The sequence below is a fragment of the Chinchilla lanigera genome, unplaced genomic scaffold, assembly GCF_000276665.1.
Source record: "Chinchilla lanigera isolate Chin_1 unplaced genomic scaffold, ChiLan1.0 scaffold00117, whole genome shotgun sequence".
Taxonomy (NCBI): domain Eukaryota; kingdom Metazoa; phylum Chordata; class Mammalia; order Rodentia; family Chinchillidae; genus Chinchilla; species Chinchilla lanigera.
The window spans coordinates 4,585,063-4,606,947 of record NW_004955518.1 but is presented as its reverse complement, the minus strand read 5'-3'; the positions used below and the strand labels follow the sequence as shown (position 1 = coordinate 4,606,947).

Here is a 21,885-nt window from a genome sequence, read left to right as displayed (position 1 = left end):
CAACACTATTATAAAGAGGTACCTCATGATCATGCAGTAATGTGAATTTTAAAAATCCAACATTTCCTATAAAAGCATTGTAAAAAAAAAAAGAGCAACTTTATTGGGATACATCCCCATTAGCAAGGAGCGCTCTCTTGATCTGACTCTTTGATCAAGCAGTAAGCCAGAGAATGATGTCTGATTTGTGGTCAGCTGAGGAGCATAAATCCTCACTATTATAATCCCTTTGATCTATTTGTTTTTAAGATTTCTAAAATGTGGATGTATAAATAGCTAGAAATTGTTTGTAGCAAGCCACTTCTGCTTTGTAGGAGAGGGGTAGAAAGAATCTGCACTTAGCTAGTAGATGCAGTGCATGAGGGAAGGGGACTTGAAATTGATCGTATATTCTTTGTAAGTCAAGTGTTTTTTACTGCCTTTCATCAAGAAGTGTGCGGCTGAGTGTGCAGGGAATTGGAGGTGTCAAGGCAACATGAACATAAACACAAGAGTAAGAGCATTCTGAGCATAAGAGCAAGAACATAGATGAAAACGGGTAACTTCTCAGGTGTAGATTCTGTAAGTCAGGAAAAGACAAAGCTCTATGATAGAGACTGGGCCCTCAGTAGGACAATTTAAACTGAAAATCTATTTTGAAGGATCTACAGGTTAGCAACAGTACAGTGAGTTCTGAGTGTGCTAAGAGGAAAAATCTGAAATAAATATGGATTTTACACAAAAGTCATTTGTTACTATTAATTTCAATGCCATACTCCGTAAAGGAATATATAAACTGTTTTAATTTTCTCCTTCTTTTGTCTTCTTGTAACACTTAGCTTTAGCTACCTTGCCAAACACAGAAATTGTTAAGACAGACAGAAGGAAGAGTGAACAGTGACAGCTCTGGATGACAGACAAACAAGACGAGCTTATGGCACACTCCAGGAGATTTGTACAGATTCACCTACTGATTTGTTTCACTCTCCACCAGAAGCCATTTGTCCTCTGCTACAAGGAAAACTGTCTTGAGGTTGATAGGAAGTGAGATGGTGTGAGTCCGCCCTTCTAAAACATCCAGGACAGTCAAGCTATTCCTGAAAAAGGAGAAGAAAATTATATCTGAAAGAAAATGGTAAGGATAATGTTTGAGTAACCATGACACAGCCATTTCATGCTATGTTATATAAGCTAGAAGGAATGTTTTTAAGACTAAGTAATAACATAGAAAAAGGTTAATTGAGAAAACAGTTGTATAAAATTCTAAACCATGACAGTGTGTGCACAAGGAGAAATAATGGAAAGTCACGGCTGCCACGTTAGTGGTAGCTGTGTTATGGGATTATGGGCTCGTCTCTTCTCAGTGTTCTACAATGTGGGAAGACTTACTTTTATACTAAAATATTTACAATTTGATTATGGTAATTTCATAACAAACAAGTATAACTGAAACAGGAAAGACAACAAAATAAAAATCCTAGTTTAAATCTTTTACAATGAAAAACTCACCCCTTTTCTTTGTAGAATACTATCCAGTTTTTATGGGAAAATTCTTTACACATTTTGTAAGTTTCCTAAAGACAAAATAAAATATCCACATTAAATGTGTCAGATGCAGTCACATCTCTATAGTTGTTTCCCCTTAAATAGAAAATTTTCAATGTATAACAGATGTAACTCTCAGAGAAGCTGTTTGCCCACCCCTAAGATGGTTATGGTAACATGGATTAAAACACATAACAAAACTCACTATAAATTATGCACCAAAATCTCTTTAGAACAACAATGCAAAATACTGTTTAGAAGTAAAGTGCCCCCTGGTGATTTACATCATGATGGAAACATATAGAATGTATTTTTTTCTTAGATTCATGTATGACACTCAAATTTATTTTTGATAGGCTTTTAAGGTCTAAGTATTCTGTCTTGCAGAACATTGGGTAAGCTTTATTTTATATCTGAACGGCAGAATAAACTCTGCTGGGTTGGCCTACACTGTTCATGTACTAGTTTACTTTAGCTAATAAACTGAAATGTTTATCAAGTAGGGCCAGTCAGGTATCATATTCATGATTGTATATAAATTCAAAATATAACTACACAACTGGAAAACAGGTAGAATTGCTCTGAGTGTCATACTCAAATATCTCATGCAGTTTAATACAGGTAATTTTCATGTTAGTACAGTGAATACCAAAAGATGCTACTGATATCTCTATATATTTGTATTGTGTTACAAAAAAAAAAATCTATAAATACATATTGGGAGAACACTTTTGTGCACCACAGTGGGGTGAAAAAGAGGCACTGAAAGGGGTGGGCAGACTCGCGTTTTTAGGGTTAGAAAGCTCGAAAAGTCCTTTGCAATTTGCTGGGCAAATCTGGTTTTCCTTACACCTTCTTCCTTGCTCCACCAGGATGATCTCTTAGATATCGCCTCTTCTAAAGGGATGACAAGACGGCGGATGGTCTGCCCAGTGGTGTCTAACAGGAGGATGATGTTACTCTGGGAATAAAAGAAGCAGTTTGAGGTTCAAGATTTGATTGTTCTTAAAAAGCAGGAGCATGTTGGCGACCTGTGAGTGAAGCTTATAGATGAGCCAGAGGGAGGATAGCAGTACTGAAGTGTACAGACCTCATGAAAACATTCAGTGATTCTTCTTAAGTGGAATTTAAAGTTTTGGGTGATTTTATGAAAATATTTCTAATTATATAATTATGTAACTTTCTCTTTGAATATTTTATCTTAAAATCATTCTCTTCTAAATATAATCTAGCCAAACCATGCTTCTGTTGTTATATAGTAGCATTTATTTATTTATTTATCTATCTATCTATCTATTTATTTATTTATGTAAGCTCTGGGGATTGAACCCAGACCCCTGTGCATGCTAAGCACATGGTCTGCCCCTGAGCTACATCACCAGCCCAAAAGTTCATTTTCTTTTATCAAAATTCCATTTAAAGAATACGCTGTTGAAAGCTGTTTTACATTATGCATAGTTAAACCTCACTTATTCTTAAACCCAGGTTCAAGCCAGCATAGGTGCATGATACAAAGATGGGTTAATAAAAAAATATGAAGAACCCTAAAGAACGCAGCTAATAATGAGTGTTTATCATCTTGAAAATCACTAAGCCTGAAGAATTTTCATTACTGGTGCTGTAACAATTTACGGATGGGAGACTTCTTGGCATTGTTAATCACAGCTGTGTAATGAAGAAATAATAGAAGTCTCTCAGTGATTAGGGGCATTTTTTCAAGACAAGAAATCTTAAGCATTTAAATACATAAGCTAAAACACATGAAACAAGAATTTAAAATCCAGAAACAAATATTTTAAAGGGATGCAAAGACATTGGCTTTTCTAGTTAAAATATGCAGATATTTAAAGCTTAAACTAACAGTTTTGCAAAAAAAAAAAAAACACACCTTAAAATTGTTAGTCAGGCTTCATTGTTATGCAATTCCCTTTTTTGTTTTAATTTGGGCTCCTCCAGTTATCCTAATTCTTATAATTTTTTGTTTGAAGAAATACTTTCTTTGGGGAAAAATAAAGTCACATAGCACCCAAGAATTAAGATTCACTTTGCAATAAAATATGAAATGTTTGCTCAATTATTCCATAATATCAATTGAAAGCTTATATTCAAAGCACAGAGAATACAGCCATAAATTAATCATAGCCTTCATCCTCTATGAGGTAATCTAGTCAGAAAAGTAAAAAGAAATACAAAAATATTAATAATCCAGCTGCAAACCCAGCAACTAATTTACAGCATGGTTGCAAGTTTACAAGATAATTTCACTGAAGTACTCAAGAATTAAAACAGTACTAACAGAAATTTCACCACATAGCTAATACCACACTATATACTCTGAATCTTGGCTGTATAAAAACAATTTTACTAAGCATGTTGACAAAACTTTAATTTCTCCACAAATATCACTCTTAAAATGCATCATTCTGTGTAAAATGTAATTCCCCACTAAGAAAGTATGTTAGAATTATTTCTTCAAAAGTTAACTATGGTGTAAGAAGTATTATTTACTAACATTTGAAAGTTTTGTAAATGGTACAGATAGGCTTAAAATTTTTCTTAAGAATATATATAAGTTAAAAATGGACAAAGTCTCCATTCTACATTAAATTTTTTAAAGCATTTTTCAATGGAGAAAATCCTTCTTGGATGATAAATATGTAAAACAGTAACATACATTTTTAGCATTTAAGCAATCTGAGAAAATATTAACTGAAAAGAAAGTCCTAAAATAATATTTTCTTCCCCAAAATGATTACGCCAAAGAATAAGCAGATGATTAAACTGATACAATTCAGCAGAAAAATTGGTACAATTTTCCACTTGTTTTCCTTTTTAGAATTGAAAACTTACATACTCATAACTTGACATGAGTAAACTGAAAAAAAATATCTTTCTAAGTGATAGAAAACATTATATACAGCTATTGCTGTATTTAGAATTAGTTTTATAAGCAATTGGCAGCATGAAGTTCTGTGGCTCCATCCTCTTAGATGTTAATGGTTTCCTTCTGTAAATGACTAATGATATATTCTGTCTGAGTGTAAAAATAGAATTGAGCGTCACACATGAGTACATGTAACTGTGGCTTTGGCGCTCCCTTAAGGGGGGCAGAGAGGAGAAGCAAGCGAGCAATTTTATTATGTTTATATTTGACTGGGAGAAAAGTAACCTCTGGATGACCTCCATGTCCCCAAGTCTGAAATTCTAAACTTCATGCAGATGTAATAAATAATCTCATGGGGGTTGGGGGAAGGGAGGTCTTTATTTTTAGACAAGGCAAAGTTTTCCTTTCCTCACTTAAGACTTTATTTTAGCAGGGAATTTTTGAACAACGTCTTAAACTAACTGGGGGAATGCATCTGTAGCAAAACCTCATTTTAAGAGGATAAGGAAGGGATGGGGGATGCATAGAAGTATTCTCTACACCACTGCAGCTTCATTTTAAATCAGTGAAGTGTGAGGAAAAAGGGATAGATGGCAGACCACTATGAGCTTTTATTCCACTAGGATTATTTATCAGTTGTTAAATTTCACAGAAGTGCTGTTATATGTTATAACAGGCCCGAGATCTTCATAGAACTATCTTATGAAGTGGACTTGAGACAGCCTCTTCGGGGAAGGATGGAGCAGTTTGGAGGACAGGCCATGTGCCACTATCTAGACACTATGCATATTTACTCTGGGTGCCCAAAGAGCTCTGAAAAACTTGGAACTATAGCTAAGGGGATGAGGGGTCAGCATATGAGAATGCTGGGAGGCCAGGTGCTGGCCGTGGAAGTCAAGCATAGCTTTACAATGAAAAACGGGCTGGGGATTTAGCTCAGCGGCAAAAGCGCCTGCCTGGCAAGCGCAAGGTCATGAGTTCGGTTCCCGGTACCGGAGAAAAACCAAAAAAAAAAAAAAACCAAAAAATACAATGAAAAACATATTTTCTTTGATGAAAGTCTTTGTAATTGAACACAATAGTGATCAGCAGTGTTGCTAAACAAATCACTCTGGGGAAAATAAAATGCTTCCCAAGAAACTAAAAATCTGGCACTTTTACAGAACTTGCATATGCAAGTTTGACTGTTGATAGCTGAAAATTTGTCAGGACTGCTTGAATAAATTCTCGAAATTTCAATTCTTGATCAAATTTGACTAGCTTATTGAATTAAAAATCACTAAGATATCAAGTGCTTTTTGCAACAACTTCTTCTGTCTGTAGGTTTCAAGACAGTGACATTGAATTTTGTTGGAAATCTATAAAGTAAAACCCTTATTCCAATTCATTGGACAGAAATTTATAAGCAATATCTCAGTATGGATGAACCCTGCTTCTAGTACAGAGAAAAAATTAAAAAAAAAAAAAAACCTGTGAAAACAAAACCAGAGAAAAACCTAACTCATAATTTATAATAACTATTTAGTATAAGGACTAAAGTTAAAGTTGATTTATTTCCTCACCACACTTTTTAAAAGATAAACAGGCATGTTCTAGCCTCTTGGCTTATCAACTTGGATTCCCTTTTCCTGGACCTCTCTCTTTGGTCAAGTCTCTTAAATATCGCCCATTCATTTAGGCCTTTCCTGCCCACCTTATTTTAAATTGCAATCTTATTGTTTCTTCCTTCTGACTTTCAAATCGAAAATACAATTTTTTATTTTGCTTATTGTTTATCTTCCCACAACAGACTGTGAGCTTTAGAGGACATAAATTGTTATTGTTTTGTTCACTGCGGTAAACCCAAATTAGGCACAAGATATATATTTGTAGAATGCATGATATTCTAGTTTAATACTTTGTAGATATTAGGCAGGTAATAGGTTTAAAAAAACATTAGAGTCCTCTCTATTGGTATAATACAGATTAGTTAGACCTTTAGATTTCTCAGTAATTGAAACATAGCCTGTCTTTAGATCGATAACTATCTGTTTGGAATTATGCTCAGTCTGACTCTGGGCAACTGCACTTTTCATTAGTGCAATCTTAGTGCACTCGTCCATAAAAGATATAGATGGAACTTGAACATTATTAGATACAGAAGGATCTCACTGTATTTCATTCAGTGTATTTATGTGGCTATATCCCTATAAAGAATGCCACTGAGGTCTCTACCCCAGCCCTATCTCCCACTCAGACACTTTCCCTGTTTCTCTTTCTTTCTCTCCTTCTGTAGAAGAACTGGGGACGGAACCAAGAACCTTGTACATGGTTGGCAACTGGCCTACTACTGAGCTACATCCCTAGCTCTACCCTGTCTCTATATAGCTTATCACAGAGTAAAACTGACATACTTGTTGGTTTACCTTTTTTTTGTTTTTCTGCAAACACAATGCAAACTTCACAACAAAGAATTATCTGCCCCAACTATCAACAGTGTTGAGGTTGAGAAACCATAACTAACTGGTTTACAGACTTCTATGTTGTTTTGAGGTCACTACAGAGAGGAACACAAGAGGACTACCATTCTGGTTCTGATAAAGTACAGCTCCTGATCTGCCCCCAGCCCCTCTCTTCCATCTTCAAGAAACCACGTATTTTCGGTTGTAGGCTGCAAAGCATTATTGCCTTTAATTTAAATTACTCTGCTTATAATTGTAGCATGTGAGTAGCCTGATGTACATTACCTTCTCCTCGTGGAGAATAACTTGACCCTTGAGAGGGCTTCCCAGTGGTGCCACTGTCATGAATGGATGCCAAACTCCACTGGCCATTCTTGGGAAGACATCAAATAAGTCCACAAAGAAGCCACTTTTCCCACTCATGTTCATGAAGTATAAGGAAACAGGATTGCACGCAGCTACATACAGAATATTTCCCTCATTTTCTGAAATAGCGAAAAGAAGTTACTTTAGTGGTTTGCTACTGATCAGGAGGTCTAGTGAAAACTGATGACGTCAAGCACAGAGATGAAACGAGCAGGTGATTTGTAAATGGACTGATAGAGTAAAAAGCCAATAAAAGCAACCATCTACTCTGTGTGTAGATTCATACCTACCCATTGCAGGAAGTATCTACCTGCTCTCAAAAGAATACCACAATATTTCACGGTAACACTGTTAAATATTTAACAATCTCAATGTCAAGAAATTCTTCCTTGTGCTCCAATGAAGGCCTACTTTATCTTATTCCATTATTGATTCAGAAGGACAACAGTTTATCAACATCTATCTGCAAATCTTTCATTTCCATAGTTTCTAGATATTTAGAATTTTCTTGCTATAAATAAGAAATTTCATTTTTAAAAATCTTAACCCAACAAATTTGAATTGTAAACTTTTGTTCATATTTCAGTACTTCCTGTTATAAAATCTCTTTTCATTTGAATACTTTCTTCCTATTTCACAATATCTATTATACATTTTCATCATTATTTATACTTCCAGTTTCTCACACCAGAGAAACAATGTTGTATTTACACATGTGTGTCTAATTTATTTCATTTAAGAGTATGGTCTCAAGGTAATGTTTAAATGGGAAAAGGAAATAAGCAAGGGGGAGGTGGAAAGGAAGGAAAGGAAAAGAAAAAATGAGAAAAGAAGGGGAAAATGGAAACAAAGGTTTTGTAAATAAGGAGGGGAAGAGGGGTTGAAGAGAGGGCAGGGGAATGAGGGAAAAAAGAATCAAGTTATATCATGTAGAGGTACAAATTCCCTATGATGAATGTGATCATTATCTATACCTAAGAAATATACCAATAAACCTGATAAAAAAATTTTCTTTTCAATCTGGCTACTTACATAGATCTATCTATTTGTTTCTTGTTTCCAGTGCCCATGAGTCACCTGAGGAGCTAATGAAACTGCAGATTTTGACACAATAGGTGTCCAATGAGGTTTCAGACTCTCCCTTCATAATAAAGCTCTCAGAAGATGTTAAGACTGCTGGATTGAAGTCTTCCCTTTTAGTAACCAGGCTCTGGACTAAATTTCTCAAAATCTCACATGATTCCCTAGAGGAAAGGGATTACCTGCTTTTGTCTAATAAATGCTACTGGCATCATCTACCATCTACCATCCAGGTTTTCTGAACCCAAAATTCAGATACGAAGTACTGCAGTGAGATGTTTAAACTGGGGGCCATCCTAGAATATCTGGACCATGTGTTATGGTTCAGGGGATACTTTGCAAGGGAAACAGTATAATACAGAACATATATTTTATAAAGTTATTTATAATAGTCACCCAAAGAATGATATACAAGAGGGGCTGGGGATTTAGCTCAGCGGCACAGTGCCTGCCTGGCAAGCACAAGGTCGTGAGTTTGATTCCCAGTACTGGAAAAAAACAAAAACAACAACAACAACAACAAAGAATGATATACAAGAGAGTACAGGAAATCTGTCCACATTCTAAGACCAAGGGATCTAGCTGAGGGCCTGGATCCCACAGAAATGTCCTGCATGAGTCCAGCTGAAGGCATGGAGCTCATAACAATGCCTCCCATGAATCCAACTGGAGACCTAGAGCCTATAACAATATCTCATGTAGGTCTGTTCACGTATCTATGCTGGGAAGGCACAAAAGTTAGTGGTGGAGTCTAGGAAGTCTGTGCCAGCCATGATGGAGGATCTGTGCTAGCAGGCTGAGGGATCTGCATTGGAGCCAGGAAGTGACGCTCAAAGTAAGAACCACAGCTCCCTCGAAAGGTACCACAGCCATCCTCAGCAACAGTGAGGTCCTGAGCTCCTCCAACGGTGAAGACATCTGAGTACCCATCAGAAAAACCAATGCAGCAAGCTTCTCTAGGAGATCGGCAGTGCACCATCTTCCCCTCCCGAGCCAGGAAGCAATGCTCAGAGTGAGGACCACAGCTCCCCAAAAGAGAAATGAAGCTATTCTCAGTGCCAAGAAGATCCCGAGCTCTTCAGAGGACAAAAACAGCCAAGTTCATCAGGAAAGCCAACATGACGAGCTCCTCCAACAGAACCAACAGCTCCTTACAGCTTCTACCAGCTCCCAACAGCCTTTCAGCCTCTTCAGTTCTGCCTCTTATGCTGCTGGCAACAGTCCCCATGTGGGCCTTCCACACCCAGCATGACGCTTACGCAGTTCGGCTGGGGGTTATAAATTGACCACTAGTTGTCAATCCACTACACCATGTTTGTATGTATATACCTTATCTATAAATAATATTATAATTTATATCAACAATATTATATCAACATTATATAGAGATATATTACAAATATTACATATAAAATACAGTAAGTTTAAATAAATGAGATTACATTGATAAGAAACAGCTATCAACAGAAGGGCAGAAGAAGGTAGACATGTTTAGGAAACAAATGTGAACTATGTACTACGTTATTGTTCACGTATCAGACCACAGAATTTATTACCTCTAGATATTTTAATGCTTCCATTAGAAACACAAAGGTCAGTTTAACATTTATTGGACACTTTCTTGCATAGTATAGGCTGTGGAGAATACAATACAAATGTTGACAGAAATACATTTCCTTAAAATTATTTTTGTTCTCTTACTGCAGTCAATTAAGTGTCATTTGGTATTTGGCTTAAATATACTAACTGCAATTCTAACCCAAAGAGATGCTCTCTTCCTTTACATACAGGTTATAAAACAGTCCAAAAAAGACCAAAATTAGGAAAATAACAAAAAACACAGTGTGGAAATATGGCTAATACTAACGAGGGTTAAATTATATCAGGGACCGCAAATGAGCCACATTTTTCAGGAATGACTGACTGAATTGCAGGGCTGGCTGTAACACTGCGTTGACGAGACCAAGACTGAATGGTTAAATGAGAAGAACGCTGCAGTGATTTGTCACCTGCCATAGGTGCAGGCGCAGGGCCACAGCACTCTTCTTTAGGATTCTGATGCTGAGACAAAGGCTAAAATCCCAATTTAACACCTCAGATCTCATCATGCTTTTCCTTTAACAGTGAATGTAAAATATCTTCATAAGAACACTGATCTTCACGATAATAAAACAACCACAAAAAACTCTGTACATAGTTTAAAACATACTGTTATTCAAAAAACATGGGAAATAAACAATATATACAGAACTTATAGGAACAAAAATAAGACACTGATTTGTGCCCCAACAATTCCCATCTTAGTCAAACTAGGTAGACTCTCCCTTTTCGTATCCCCTTCTGTTTAGATCATCTCAGTGACTGACATCAGTTGAGGAATTCCTGCCAAAAGGTACCCAGGGCTCGCTGCATGAAATCAGGAGGTAATGGCAACAGTCCAGAAATGGAAATGCCAATAATTCACATTCCTTATTTGACATTCTTTACAATGAAAAGTTTAATGACTGCAGAGCATTCTGACCCTGCTTTTGTCGTTCACACAATCACCAAACTGGAATCCCAGCCAAAAAAAAAAAATCCAATGTTTCTCCTTTTTCTTTTTCCTTTCTATTTTTAGCACATGCCTGGGTGTGTTTAACTTTGTGCTACAACTGTAATGAGAAACAGACATACACATACAAACTCAGCAGTGCTTATGTGGATTCCACAATAGCATTTTGTTAGGTTGTTAGAGGAAATTCATTCTAAATTATATATAATTGCTATCCAATCCAAGAATGACAGTCACCAAATCTCTCATAGATTTCTTGATCCCTAGAGATTATTTTAATCCCTTTAAAAAAATCAATGCAGGAAGGAAAGATCAAAAGAATAAAGTGACATACCATGTGATGTAGCAATGTCACAGATTAAATTCATTTCATCCAGTGGTAACCTCCAGGAGGCACATGCTTCAGTAAAGCTGAGGGATCTCTCTTCATGTCTTTCTATTGGATACTCTTGTATGTTTATAAGCACTGGACCCTGTAATGAATTAGTTATCTGAGTTAAGAAATTTGGGTAGTAGCCAAAATGAAGAAAAGCTTAAAGTCTTTTAAAACATAGAATTTATATAGAAGTTTTAAATATCTTAACATGCTTTCTCTCTTTATTGTCTGACATAGTACTTATAGCAGCATTTATAAAAAATGTACAAGCATTTATAAAAAATGCTTTCATTTGTGCTACCTTACTTAATTTCTCACTTTCTTTTGTCTTTACACACAATATATACCCAATTTACAGTCCCATAAGATTTCTCATTCTTTCTTTCCTTCCTAAGCCAAGAGCCTATTAACTTCAAAACTCGGGGCTCAGGGCTATCCAAACCAGGAAAATAATTTATAAATAAACTAGGGCCAAATATATTTCCATGGTGAAGAATTATTTTATATTCATATGTAGGAACCTAATGCATGAATGTATATGCCTTTAAATGAAATGTAAAAAAAGTTACATTAAAATTTTTAAAAACCCAAACCTATTGATAAGCATTACTGTTACTTATGAAAGGTTGACTATTTCATAGATGATGATAATTATTTAATATAAACATAAGAAGAGGAAGAAACTTAATAATGTCATGAATATTAGTACTGAGCACTTAGACATGACTTCCTGGAAGAACTTTACAGACGTAACTAACATTTCAATGATTTGCATGCCCTACAGTCCCTAATCAAAAATATTTGAGATAGACATTGGCATCGCGTCTTCTCACTTTGATTTAGTCTGTACCTCTGGGGCTAGAAGATAAACCCGCATTCCTCACACTCCCTTGAGAAATACTCTGTAAGTGATTTAGGTTCTGCTAGCTAAACATACACGCATGAGATCTGGAAGGCAGAGAGAAGTAGTGGGCGTTTTTCTGCAGCAGCAGACAAGGAAACTTTTACAATTATGAGCCGACATTCTCTGTCCTGCTGCACAGACGGACAAACTATGGCCCACAGGCCAAGTTCTACCTACTGCCTGTTTTTGTAAATACAATTTTTGTGGATCTCAGCCACATCCATTTGTTTGTGTATTGCTTGCCATGGTTGCTTTTGCATTGTGATCACAGAGTGGTGTAGTTGCAATAGAATCTGTGTGACCACAAAACCTACAATATTTACTTTTTGGTCATTTATAGAAAAAGTTTGCTGATGCTGCTTTCCTGTGCAGAGCCAGCAGTGGGGTTGCAGCATAAACAGAAACATTGACTTTGAAACTTAACCCACTGTTACCAGATGACTTCTGTTCTTCTTGCCCTTTGTAGTGTATTTACAAACAACTGTTTTTTCATGGTAAACTCCTCTCTGCTTGAAATACCAGAGTGATTTCTATTACAGCTAGTACCGATACTCCTCTCCTTTACCATTTCTCATGAAGACAGTAGCTATCAACAATGTGTGGCTGAAAAGATTCCAAAAATTCAAAAAGCACAGAGTTTTAATCCTGCTAGCAGACACAAGTAAAGACAAGTATCACAGAGTTACCATCCTCGGAAAACATACACCATACTGATGAACTCTGCTGAAATGCAGATTAGCTCTCAGAAACTCTATCTAGCCATTTGGAATCACTTACATTGAGTTCCTTGGAGGCTAGGGCTGATTTGAAGAGAAGCTAAAAATATTACAAGTCATTTCTGAGACTGCGTGGATTGTGTAAGGGAAAATGTGGAAAACTCTGCAAGATTTTAAGAGGAAATAATAAAAATTTCAACCTTTATGTCTATAAGATGAGTTTCTGCTGGACACAAGAGTTTTTGCATTCCATCTCCTATATGGCCAGTTGTCCAGTAGCCCATGAATGTCTGCTCTGGCAGAGGCAACCTGTCAATGATTGGGAAAGTAAGCATTCTTTTTCTTGTTTCCAAGTCAAAGGAAAAAGTAATGAGCCATTTATTAGAAACCACACAAATAAATTTGAAGAATGTTTCACTTAGAAGTGAGTTCTATTCATTTTACTTATAATACAGTATATAAAATCATGTTTGGAATATACATTAAGATGAAAAAGATACTACATTTCAGAAACTCAGAAGGTAAGGTCCTAACTCATTTTTACCCTAATTACAAACTAAGGTTTACATATTTTTCCTTCAATTGATAAATATTTAGAAATTTAAAACCTAAATTTCTGGTAGGCTATAGGAAGGCCTTAAAAACACTAGAGCAATCTGTCAAATTTTGCAGTCTATTCTTTCCAATTTGTAATCAAATAATGACCAGTATACAATAGTACTAATACCTATATTTATACATTGTAAAGGCAAGTTTTATTTTTATTTTAGCATCTTAATATTTTCTGACTTTGAATTGATATATAATATACATACAGAAATGTTCATATAAATAAATGTATCACTTAGCTCTGAACACATCCATATAACTAGTAATCGAAGTAGAGCATCCCCAACACCCAGATGTCCTCTTGGGACCTCCTTTCATTGTTACCCCTACCAAGGGAGCTACCATGCTGACTTCTAATGGACTCATTCTGTGTGTTTATTTCAAACAGTTTTTAATAAGTGATTTACCAAAGCAAATATGGCAACACTGAAGTATAAAACCACAAACAATATGAGAATAAAGCCTTTGCTTCATAATTATTCTTTTATTGAATCTTTTTTTAAAAGGAAATGATGTCTTGTAATTTAATTCACTAGAAATTTCTTATTCCATAATAAATTAAGGCAAAAAAAAGATTCAAAGAGAAAAAGGAACTAGGATGGGGGAAAGGGGAAAGAAAAAAGGGAGAAAAATGAAAGTTAGCTATACTATTAGTGTCTCATAATTCATTAAAAAGGAAGGTTTGTACTAATATCGATTGGAGAATTTTTTTATGCCCATATCTTGTACTCTATTTTGAAGATGACAATATGTAATGTATTAACTCTCATTATTGTCCTATTATTATGTTATGAAATTCTTTTACCTTTTTTCTAAAAAATAAAAGAAAAAACATTCAGAGTTAAAAATTCTGTAAGAATAATATGCATGTGGCTACAAATTGAAATGTGTGCTTGGAATGAGTTGAATGATCACTAAAAGACCACATACTTATATTTAGAAATCATTTTATTTTCAGTAAAAAAGTGGTCTGATGTAGTTCCATATGCTTAATAAGACCATGTGAGGTTTTGATATTTTTTGCATAAAATAAGGACTAAACATTCTGGTGGAATATGCTTTTTACCCCTTTGAAATGCTAACATTTGACAAAGAAGGAAAGAAAATGAAATTTACATTGCAATTCTCCCAAGTTATATGAGACATGTTTTACAAAAGGACACATGACTTTTACATACCTGGACTATACATCTTAAGTACTTGGACTATTGTTCTGATTGGTGACTTACTGTCCTCTTTATATTAGAAAAGAGTATGTGGGTGTGAGGGGATGCTGATTTGGGATTGTCTCTTAATTGTGTCTTTTAAATGTAATAAAAATGCATTTCTGTGTTAACACAGCAGATCTTGAAAATATCTTCTAAACTGGGAATGCTCTCTTCTAGTTTAGAAATGAGCTGTGTTCTTCACTTGCTCTTACAAAATCACTAAAGGAGAATTAGTTCTCCAAATGCTATAGAAAGAGAGAAATAAAGGAGACACACTAATTTCTGTTTAGCATGGAAGCCTTCCGATAACATAATACAGAGAGATTTGGTTTTTAGATCTGGTTCTTTCATTAACTAGCTATGCAAGGGAAATGTCAGCTAATTTCTCAGTATTAATTCTTCATTTGTAAGTGAAAGGAAAGATCTATGAACTTCCTTATCAGCTGGAGAGTCTGTGATGATCAAGGAAATGAGAACAGAAAAGTAGTAGTTGGATTAAAGATCTTGCACGGTGCTGCAGATTGAAAAATAATCAGAATAAAAATATCCATACTTCCCAATATAAGTTATGCTTTATTAAAGAAAAAAACTCAAAACACATTCCAAACTGGCTCTTTGAAGATGACAGAAAGTTGTACATCTTCAAGAATTGAAGACTTGCTTAATAAAAATGATCCTGGGTTGATACCTAGCTTAAAAAATGGACTTGGGGCCAGGAGGGTAGTACAGAACATTTGGCAAACAACATATAGGAGGCCCTGGGTTCAATCCCCAGCATGGCAAAAAATAAAAAATAAAAAAACCCAAATGTATCCACTAATAATTTTATAAAAATAGCATTTAGATGTTTTACAAAAGAAAAAATAACTTTCATTCATTTGAGTAAAAGTAACTTTGCTTAATTTACAGTTTCTACTGACAATGCCAAGGCTGTTTATAAAGCCAGGTTTGAACTTGCCCACTCATTCTAGTAACAGACATGAAAATTACAGACTGCCTGCTTCTAAATAAAAATAGCACTGGCTGTTTGGTTGGCAGAGTATGAGAAGGGCCTTCAGGTACCCCATTCAGAACCTCTTCTCAAACCACATAACACGATGTTATAATGGCAATGACAACTCTGAAGGACACACACGCAGTGTGTCTGAGTTGCACAATCAAACCGACTCCATCCTGTTCCTTGGCAGTGTGAACTGTTGTCTCTACCCTCTTGCTGTAGATGCTACGCTGGCCAACTGAGGTAAACCACAGACCCTCACTTTACTTCCTACGCAGCCCACTCAAAAATCTGTGGAAAAATATGACCATCCTAACTTTCTCTCCTTTAGTAAGCTGGTAGTGAGGGGGACAAAGGAAGCAAGATACTTGGGTACCTGAGCAGTCTTCATAATTTGAAACAGAATCAACATAAATTTGGGGTAACACTGAACTAATAACTAATTAGCAACCGGCCTTCTATTCTGTTACTGAAATCTGTCATCTACTTCTGACCAAACTTAAGTTTTATATCTAATTTGATTGAAACAACAATGGCATTTTTCATGGTTTTAAGATCCTGTCACATGTATTGTTTAACTTTGTTAAAATCCGAGCTGGAATGGTGTCTGGATTTGATTCTAAGGGGTGAGGAGGATGACTTCAAGGCCTTTAAATAGCACTACTTTTTATCTTCAGTGTCATTCATAAATTTATGTCTTTAAAAATAATGATATATTTCAATTCATATGTTGTGATGTTTCTTAATCCATTGTGGAAATAATAATAAAGATCTGGAAGCACAAGTTTTAACTGAAAGAAGGGTGAATGTTAAAATTATGACTCACAGGATAATTCCTAACAGGATATATATGAGCACCAGAGTCACGTAACCTCATCTGAACACCATGCAAGCGATTTGTCTTAGGCTGCTTCCATGAAGAGGTGAGCCGCGGTTTTAAAGAGCATGTCCTGTCAAATTTCTGACTTCTCTGAACCTTTGCCAATACTATTTATGGAGTATGAAAGAAAACACATGAAAAAGATTTGGATCTTTCTAGGGGCATTATGCAATTGGAAGTTGTTGACATACTTATTATCAACAATTCCTAAAATGTTTCCTTACCATAAGAACTACTAATTTTCACAGAAATAATGGGACCTTTCAGTGTAGTTCCACTGACTGAAGAGCTCAACAATTACTGCCATCTTTGAGAAGAAAAAGAATGATTCCAATTTTAGTGGGCCCCAATTACTTCTAATGTTTTAAATCTTACTTCTGGCAAAAAAAAAAAAAAAAAAAAAAAAAAGTCAGGTTGGCCAACTCTGTACCCTGAAGACTTTCATAGAATATTCCTGACAAATACTTGTAGCTTCAGCTCTAACCTTTTCCTCTTACTCTCCAGGCAAACAATACCTTCGTCTCATCTCATCTTGGACTGCTTCTGGCTGCTCCTAAACATAGTATATATTTTCATGCTTCCTCAAGGTCATTACCTGTGCCCAGAATTCCTTTCTGCTGTTGCTTCTTTGGTGAGATCCTGCTAATTCTTAAGACACAGTTCAAATGTGAGTTTCCGTTGCATCCCTCCCCATATTCCTTTCTGGGCAGGATGGATGCCTTTCTCTCCTGGGATTCAGTGTAAACTGACTCACATGAAACTCTCAGAGCTGTACAGAACCTATAATCTTCAAACTTAAGACATGAGAAAAAATACAATTTTAGGAAGTGTAGGCCACAACTGAACCTATGAAATCCCTGAATATAAATATTTTTATATTTACTAAAATAAAAATCACCTTAAAGAAAATATACAAGCCCCTTTAAACACAGTTAATAATGAGTACTACTATTCACAGTAATCTCCTTCCTTGTTTGCTAGAGACTTTTCCTTCCCTACACTCTCACATATTGCAGCCAAATTAATTTCTGCCTTGCTGCAAATGATACATACATGAGTATGTGGATGTGTTTTTTCTTTCTGTGCCTGGTTCTGCACTTGATAATTTGGCGTTTTACTGCTTAAGACTTGTGTATCTCTGTCACCTAGATCCTGCAGAGGTTGCAGAAATTCAGGATAATCTGGAAGCATGAGATGGAAAAGACTTGGGGAAATTTGCTATTCTTGGAGGGCACTTCTTAAATCCACTCCCCAGTCCAGGATGACACTGTGCAGTCTCAGTGCTCCTGCCCAGCGTTGTCCTGTGCCAAAGCAGATGTCAGCTTGCTCCACACGTCTCTGGCTTTCTTCTTCCTTGCAGAAGTTGTCAGACTTACAATTCTAGGGCCTGGGTTTCCTTTTCTTTAGGCTGCACTACACAAGTGTCTTCTCTTTTCCTGGCATCTGCTTTATCAACTGCATCTAAGTGTTTTTGAATCTTACGTTCTTTCCTTTTCTAATCAGCCACTACAAGATGCCTAGAACTGAAATTTTCCCAGTAGTTTAAAATGTTTCCAGAAAATATTTCCTATACTCGCCTTAGAAAAGCTCATAGGACAAAAACTCCACCATATGACTATAACATTGCATGATACAGTTGATAGGTTTGCATGTTTTCCTTAATACATTGCTGACTGATTTGTTTGTTTTTTTCCGGTACCGGGAATTAAACTCACGACCTCCTGCTTGCCAGGCAGGCACTGTGCCGCTGAGCTAATTCCCCAGCCCTGCTGATTGATTTGAGAGTGAAGCTTGCATCTTCTGCCTGACTCTGGCATTTGGAATCCATTGCTGCTGCCATCTAACTTTCACTGTTGTCATTCTTTTCTATGCCACAGTTACAATGTGGGTCCCCATGTGTCAGCACTTGGGTTCCTGCAGCTGCTCCCCACTGCCCATATCACTGCCTTTCCGTTTATTATCTTTAGAAAATAAAACAGGGCTTTCCTCAAGTAGGAATCGGGCCATGCTGCTCTCTGGCACAGAGCTCTGCTGTGACTCCTGGCTCTTCTCACAGTAGTCTCACCAGCCAGTGTGCCCTCACCCAACCCTGAGTGTCACTCAGCAGGCTACTTGCACTCTCCAGAGGAAGGAAGTGTTATGCCTGAGGTGTTCTCCCCTCCTTTATTTGCCTGGGGAAGGCTAGGCACTTCAAAGATTCAGCTTCTTCATCCTTCATGACTCCCGCCAGGGGCAGATGACAGCCCTACTTCCGCTGTGACCTCTTGTATACAGCTCAATATACAGTATAACCCAAGTCACTCTTTACTTGGCTGCTTTCTCAATTAACTGTGACCTCCCTGAAGGCAGATATTGAGTTTCAATCTTTATAACTCTTACTCCCCACCTAGCTTGCTATGTTAGTGCTCAGGGAATATCTGTTAACTATTTTAGGGAGTATCTGTTAGTGCTTAGGGAGTATCTGAGAACTATTAACATGTTGAAAAACGTGTTTTCTCATCTCAGGGGCAAGTTGTAAACTTGCATGTAATATCTTTCCTACTGTGTTCTGACCACATTAAGCTGTCTATTTTGCAGCTATATTTAGAGAGATTGCTACAGCAAGGATTGGGGATTTCTCTCCAGCCAGGTGTGATGCTTTTATAAAACCTCACTCACAAAAGCTTAAAGGACCAAGAATAATTCTGTGAGACTGCTTAAGATGCAAATGAAAGAAAATTTATACATCTTGACAACTTCTGTGTAGATTGGATATATGAAAAAAATTTTGCACTCCTGTAAGGAAACTAAAAGCAAATGAAAGAAATAGCTGTGAAGCCGCTTTATAATATAGCAAGAGAATATAGGACAAAGACTATAAAAATATAAAACCCAACACGATCCTTCTACTTATAATAGCTCTGAGATATCATTATGTAGGCTGATTATTTTTGGAAACTAAAAGCTCTTTTATGAAGGGAAAATACATCATTATGTAGAGTGCAACTGCATACCTTAGAACTCCATAATCAACACAGTGAACTTTTTTGGAAAAACTCTCACTACAAAAAGAAAATTATAGCACACAATAGTTTGGGGAAGGGGAAGAGAATCTCAAAACTATAGGCAGACAGTATTTTACTTTAAAGGGATAAACAGTAAACTGAGTCATTCTTACTTCCAAGTAGAAATCTAATAAAATTACTCCAAGAGAAGCCCTGGCAGGGGATATTCTTTTTGTTGCTATGGCTCTGAAGTCCCCATACTTGTTTTCTCTTAGAGAAGTAGTTGCTATTGATGGCTCAACTATACAGGATAAGTCATTAAAATAGAAAGTCACCAGACATGGTGGTACATGCCTGTAATTCCAGCACCCAAGAGGCTAAGGCAGGAGGACTGCCGCAAGTTGGAGGCTAGTCTGGAGTACATAGTAAGTTCCAGGCCAGCCTAAACTACATAGTGAGACCCTGTTTAAAAGAAAAAAAAAAAAAAAAAAAAAAAAAACCAGAAAGTCAAATTTAGAGATACTTTTTAAAAAGACAACTTCAAAAGAGATGAAGCTAATGAAGCTGTCTGCAAATACACACTGCTGGCATTGTCCTGAAAAGAAAAGTACTGAAGATGACCCTGTAACATACACTGCACCGGCATGTGAATGGCTTTCATAATCGGAAAATGCAGTCTCAGCCAGCTTCACTGGGTATACCACTAACATATGATGACACTGGTTGATAAGGTAATGAATGATTAATGATGTAAGGGAAAAGTATTACTATTTATTCTGCTTCCTTATTCAATCATGGACAGTAAGTCATAAAATCTAAAATTGGGAAGGATGATAAGGAGTAGTTGAGTGTTCCAAGTTTGAATCCCTCTGGACATCCCCAGGGATCTGAGTGAACTCAACTGACAGAAGTTACACTGGCTCTTCTCCTGGGTTTTCTAGCCCATTGTAGAACATGGGTGTTATTAGCACCAAGACAGAGGTCAAAGCTGCTCACATTGGCACAGGTGATGGACAATGACTTATGACACCATTTATAGCTGACAAAATGAATGAGCACAGTTTTGAGGATGGTAGTACTAAGGATTCTACATAGAAAAAACTTCAAAAAGAATTGTTCTATTCATTTGGAAATATTTGTGAATGCTCTCACTTTTTTGTTTTTAACTTAAAATCCTTATTGGAAGAAAGAGGATTTAAGAAACCCTGCTCCCATCTCACAGGAAAAATGTTTTGATTTACTTATGGAATCAAAGACAGATGGCAGAAATTTAAAGGAAACAGTGGTTAAAACAATGGGCCTAGCTAGTAATACAAATACAGCATATGTGTTTGACATATGTCCCAAAATGGTAAAAAGTAGATTTTTAAAGAAAACTATAGTTTCCATTATCTTTGGAATCTCAGTATCCAATTTTGTATAGCATTATTTTTCTGCTGTGAATAGTTGAATAAACAAAAGATAGGTTTTGAAGCCAGACAATCCGTGGTTGAACTCCTCATCCTGCCTTTTATTAGTTACTTAATAAATTAATTAGTTACCTAATATAGTTACTCAATAAATTAGTTAATAAATTACCTTCAGGTACTTAATCTGTAAAACACATATACACACAGACCCCTAATACCAATAGATAAAGAAAACAGAAAAAATGTAGATAAAAGGAGTTGATATTTGCAAAGTGCTGAGGATACTTAATCAAGCATCTATCTAACTACCTTTACAACTGCTGCTTTAAAAATGTGGTGGGCACAGGGCAGAAGTAGCTCAGTGGTATAGCTCATGCGCATAAGTGCAAGGCCCTGGGTTTAATCTCTGGTATTTAAAAACAAGCTTTCTTTTATGTTGCTGCCTGCCAACACATTATCTTAGTTACACTGCACTAAAGCTCCATAGAAACACCTGGCTAACTTACCCTCTCATCTGCCACTGGCGAAGATGCCAACATTCTACACCTAAGGTTGGCACACCGAAGTGTCTAAGCTTGACTAGACTTGAGGCAAAGGTCCCAAGAAACAGCAATTCCAGAACAGACTTTTATGCCAAACTTACTTCATTTAAATTAAAAAAAAAAAAAGAAAATTCCAGTGACGACAGAGTGAATGGATGCTTAAAAAATAAAATAAAGAACATAATACATGGGTTATCACATTGAAATAGTAGAGAAAGTGAGGCCTCCTTCTTCCTCAAACCTTGCTTTTGAAGAGTTACCATAGCTACCATCATTTTAAAACTATTTATTTATTTATTTGTTTGTTTATTGGTACCAGGAATTAAAACTCAGGGCCTCATGTTTGCCAGGCAGGCACTGTGCCTCTGAGCTACATCCCCGGTCCATTTTTTTTTTTTTTTTTTTTTTTTTTTT

The 21,885-nt window shown here is 36.3% G+C and overlaps 1 protein-coding gene across 1 annotated transcript in view; it reads right to left on the bottom strand.

Annotated features, from left to right (window-relative positions):
- Positions 1–21,885, bottom strand: part of Vwa8 (von Willebrand factor A domain containing 8) — a gene marked incomplete at its 5' end in the record, with an annotated part of 371,699 nt that overhangs the window by 116,532 nt on the left and 233,282 nt on the right. Inside the window, 6 exon segments of the mRNA XM_013506956.1 lie at positions 951–1,076; positions 1,489–1,553; positions 2,375–2,485; positions 7,135–7,334; positions 11,181–11,319; positions 13,043–13,151. Coding sequence (XP_013362410.1) covers positions 951–1,076; positions 1,489–1,553; positions 2,375–2,485; positions 7,135–7,334; positions 11,181–11,319; positions 13,043–13,151 — 750 coding nt within the window.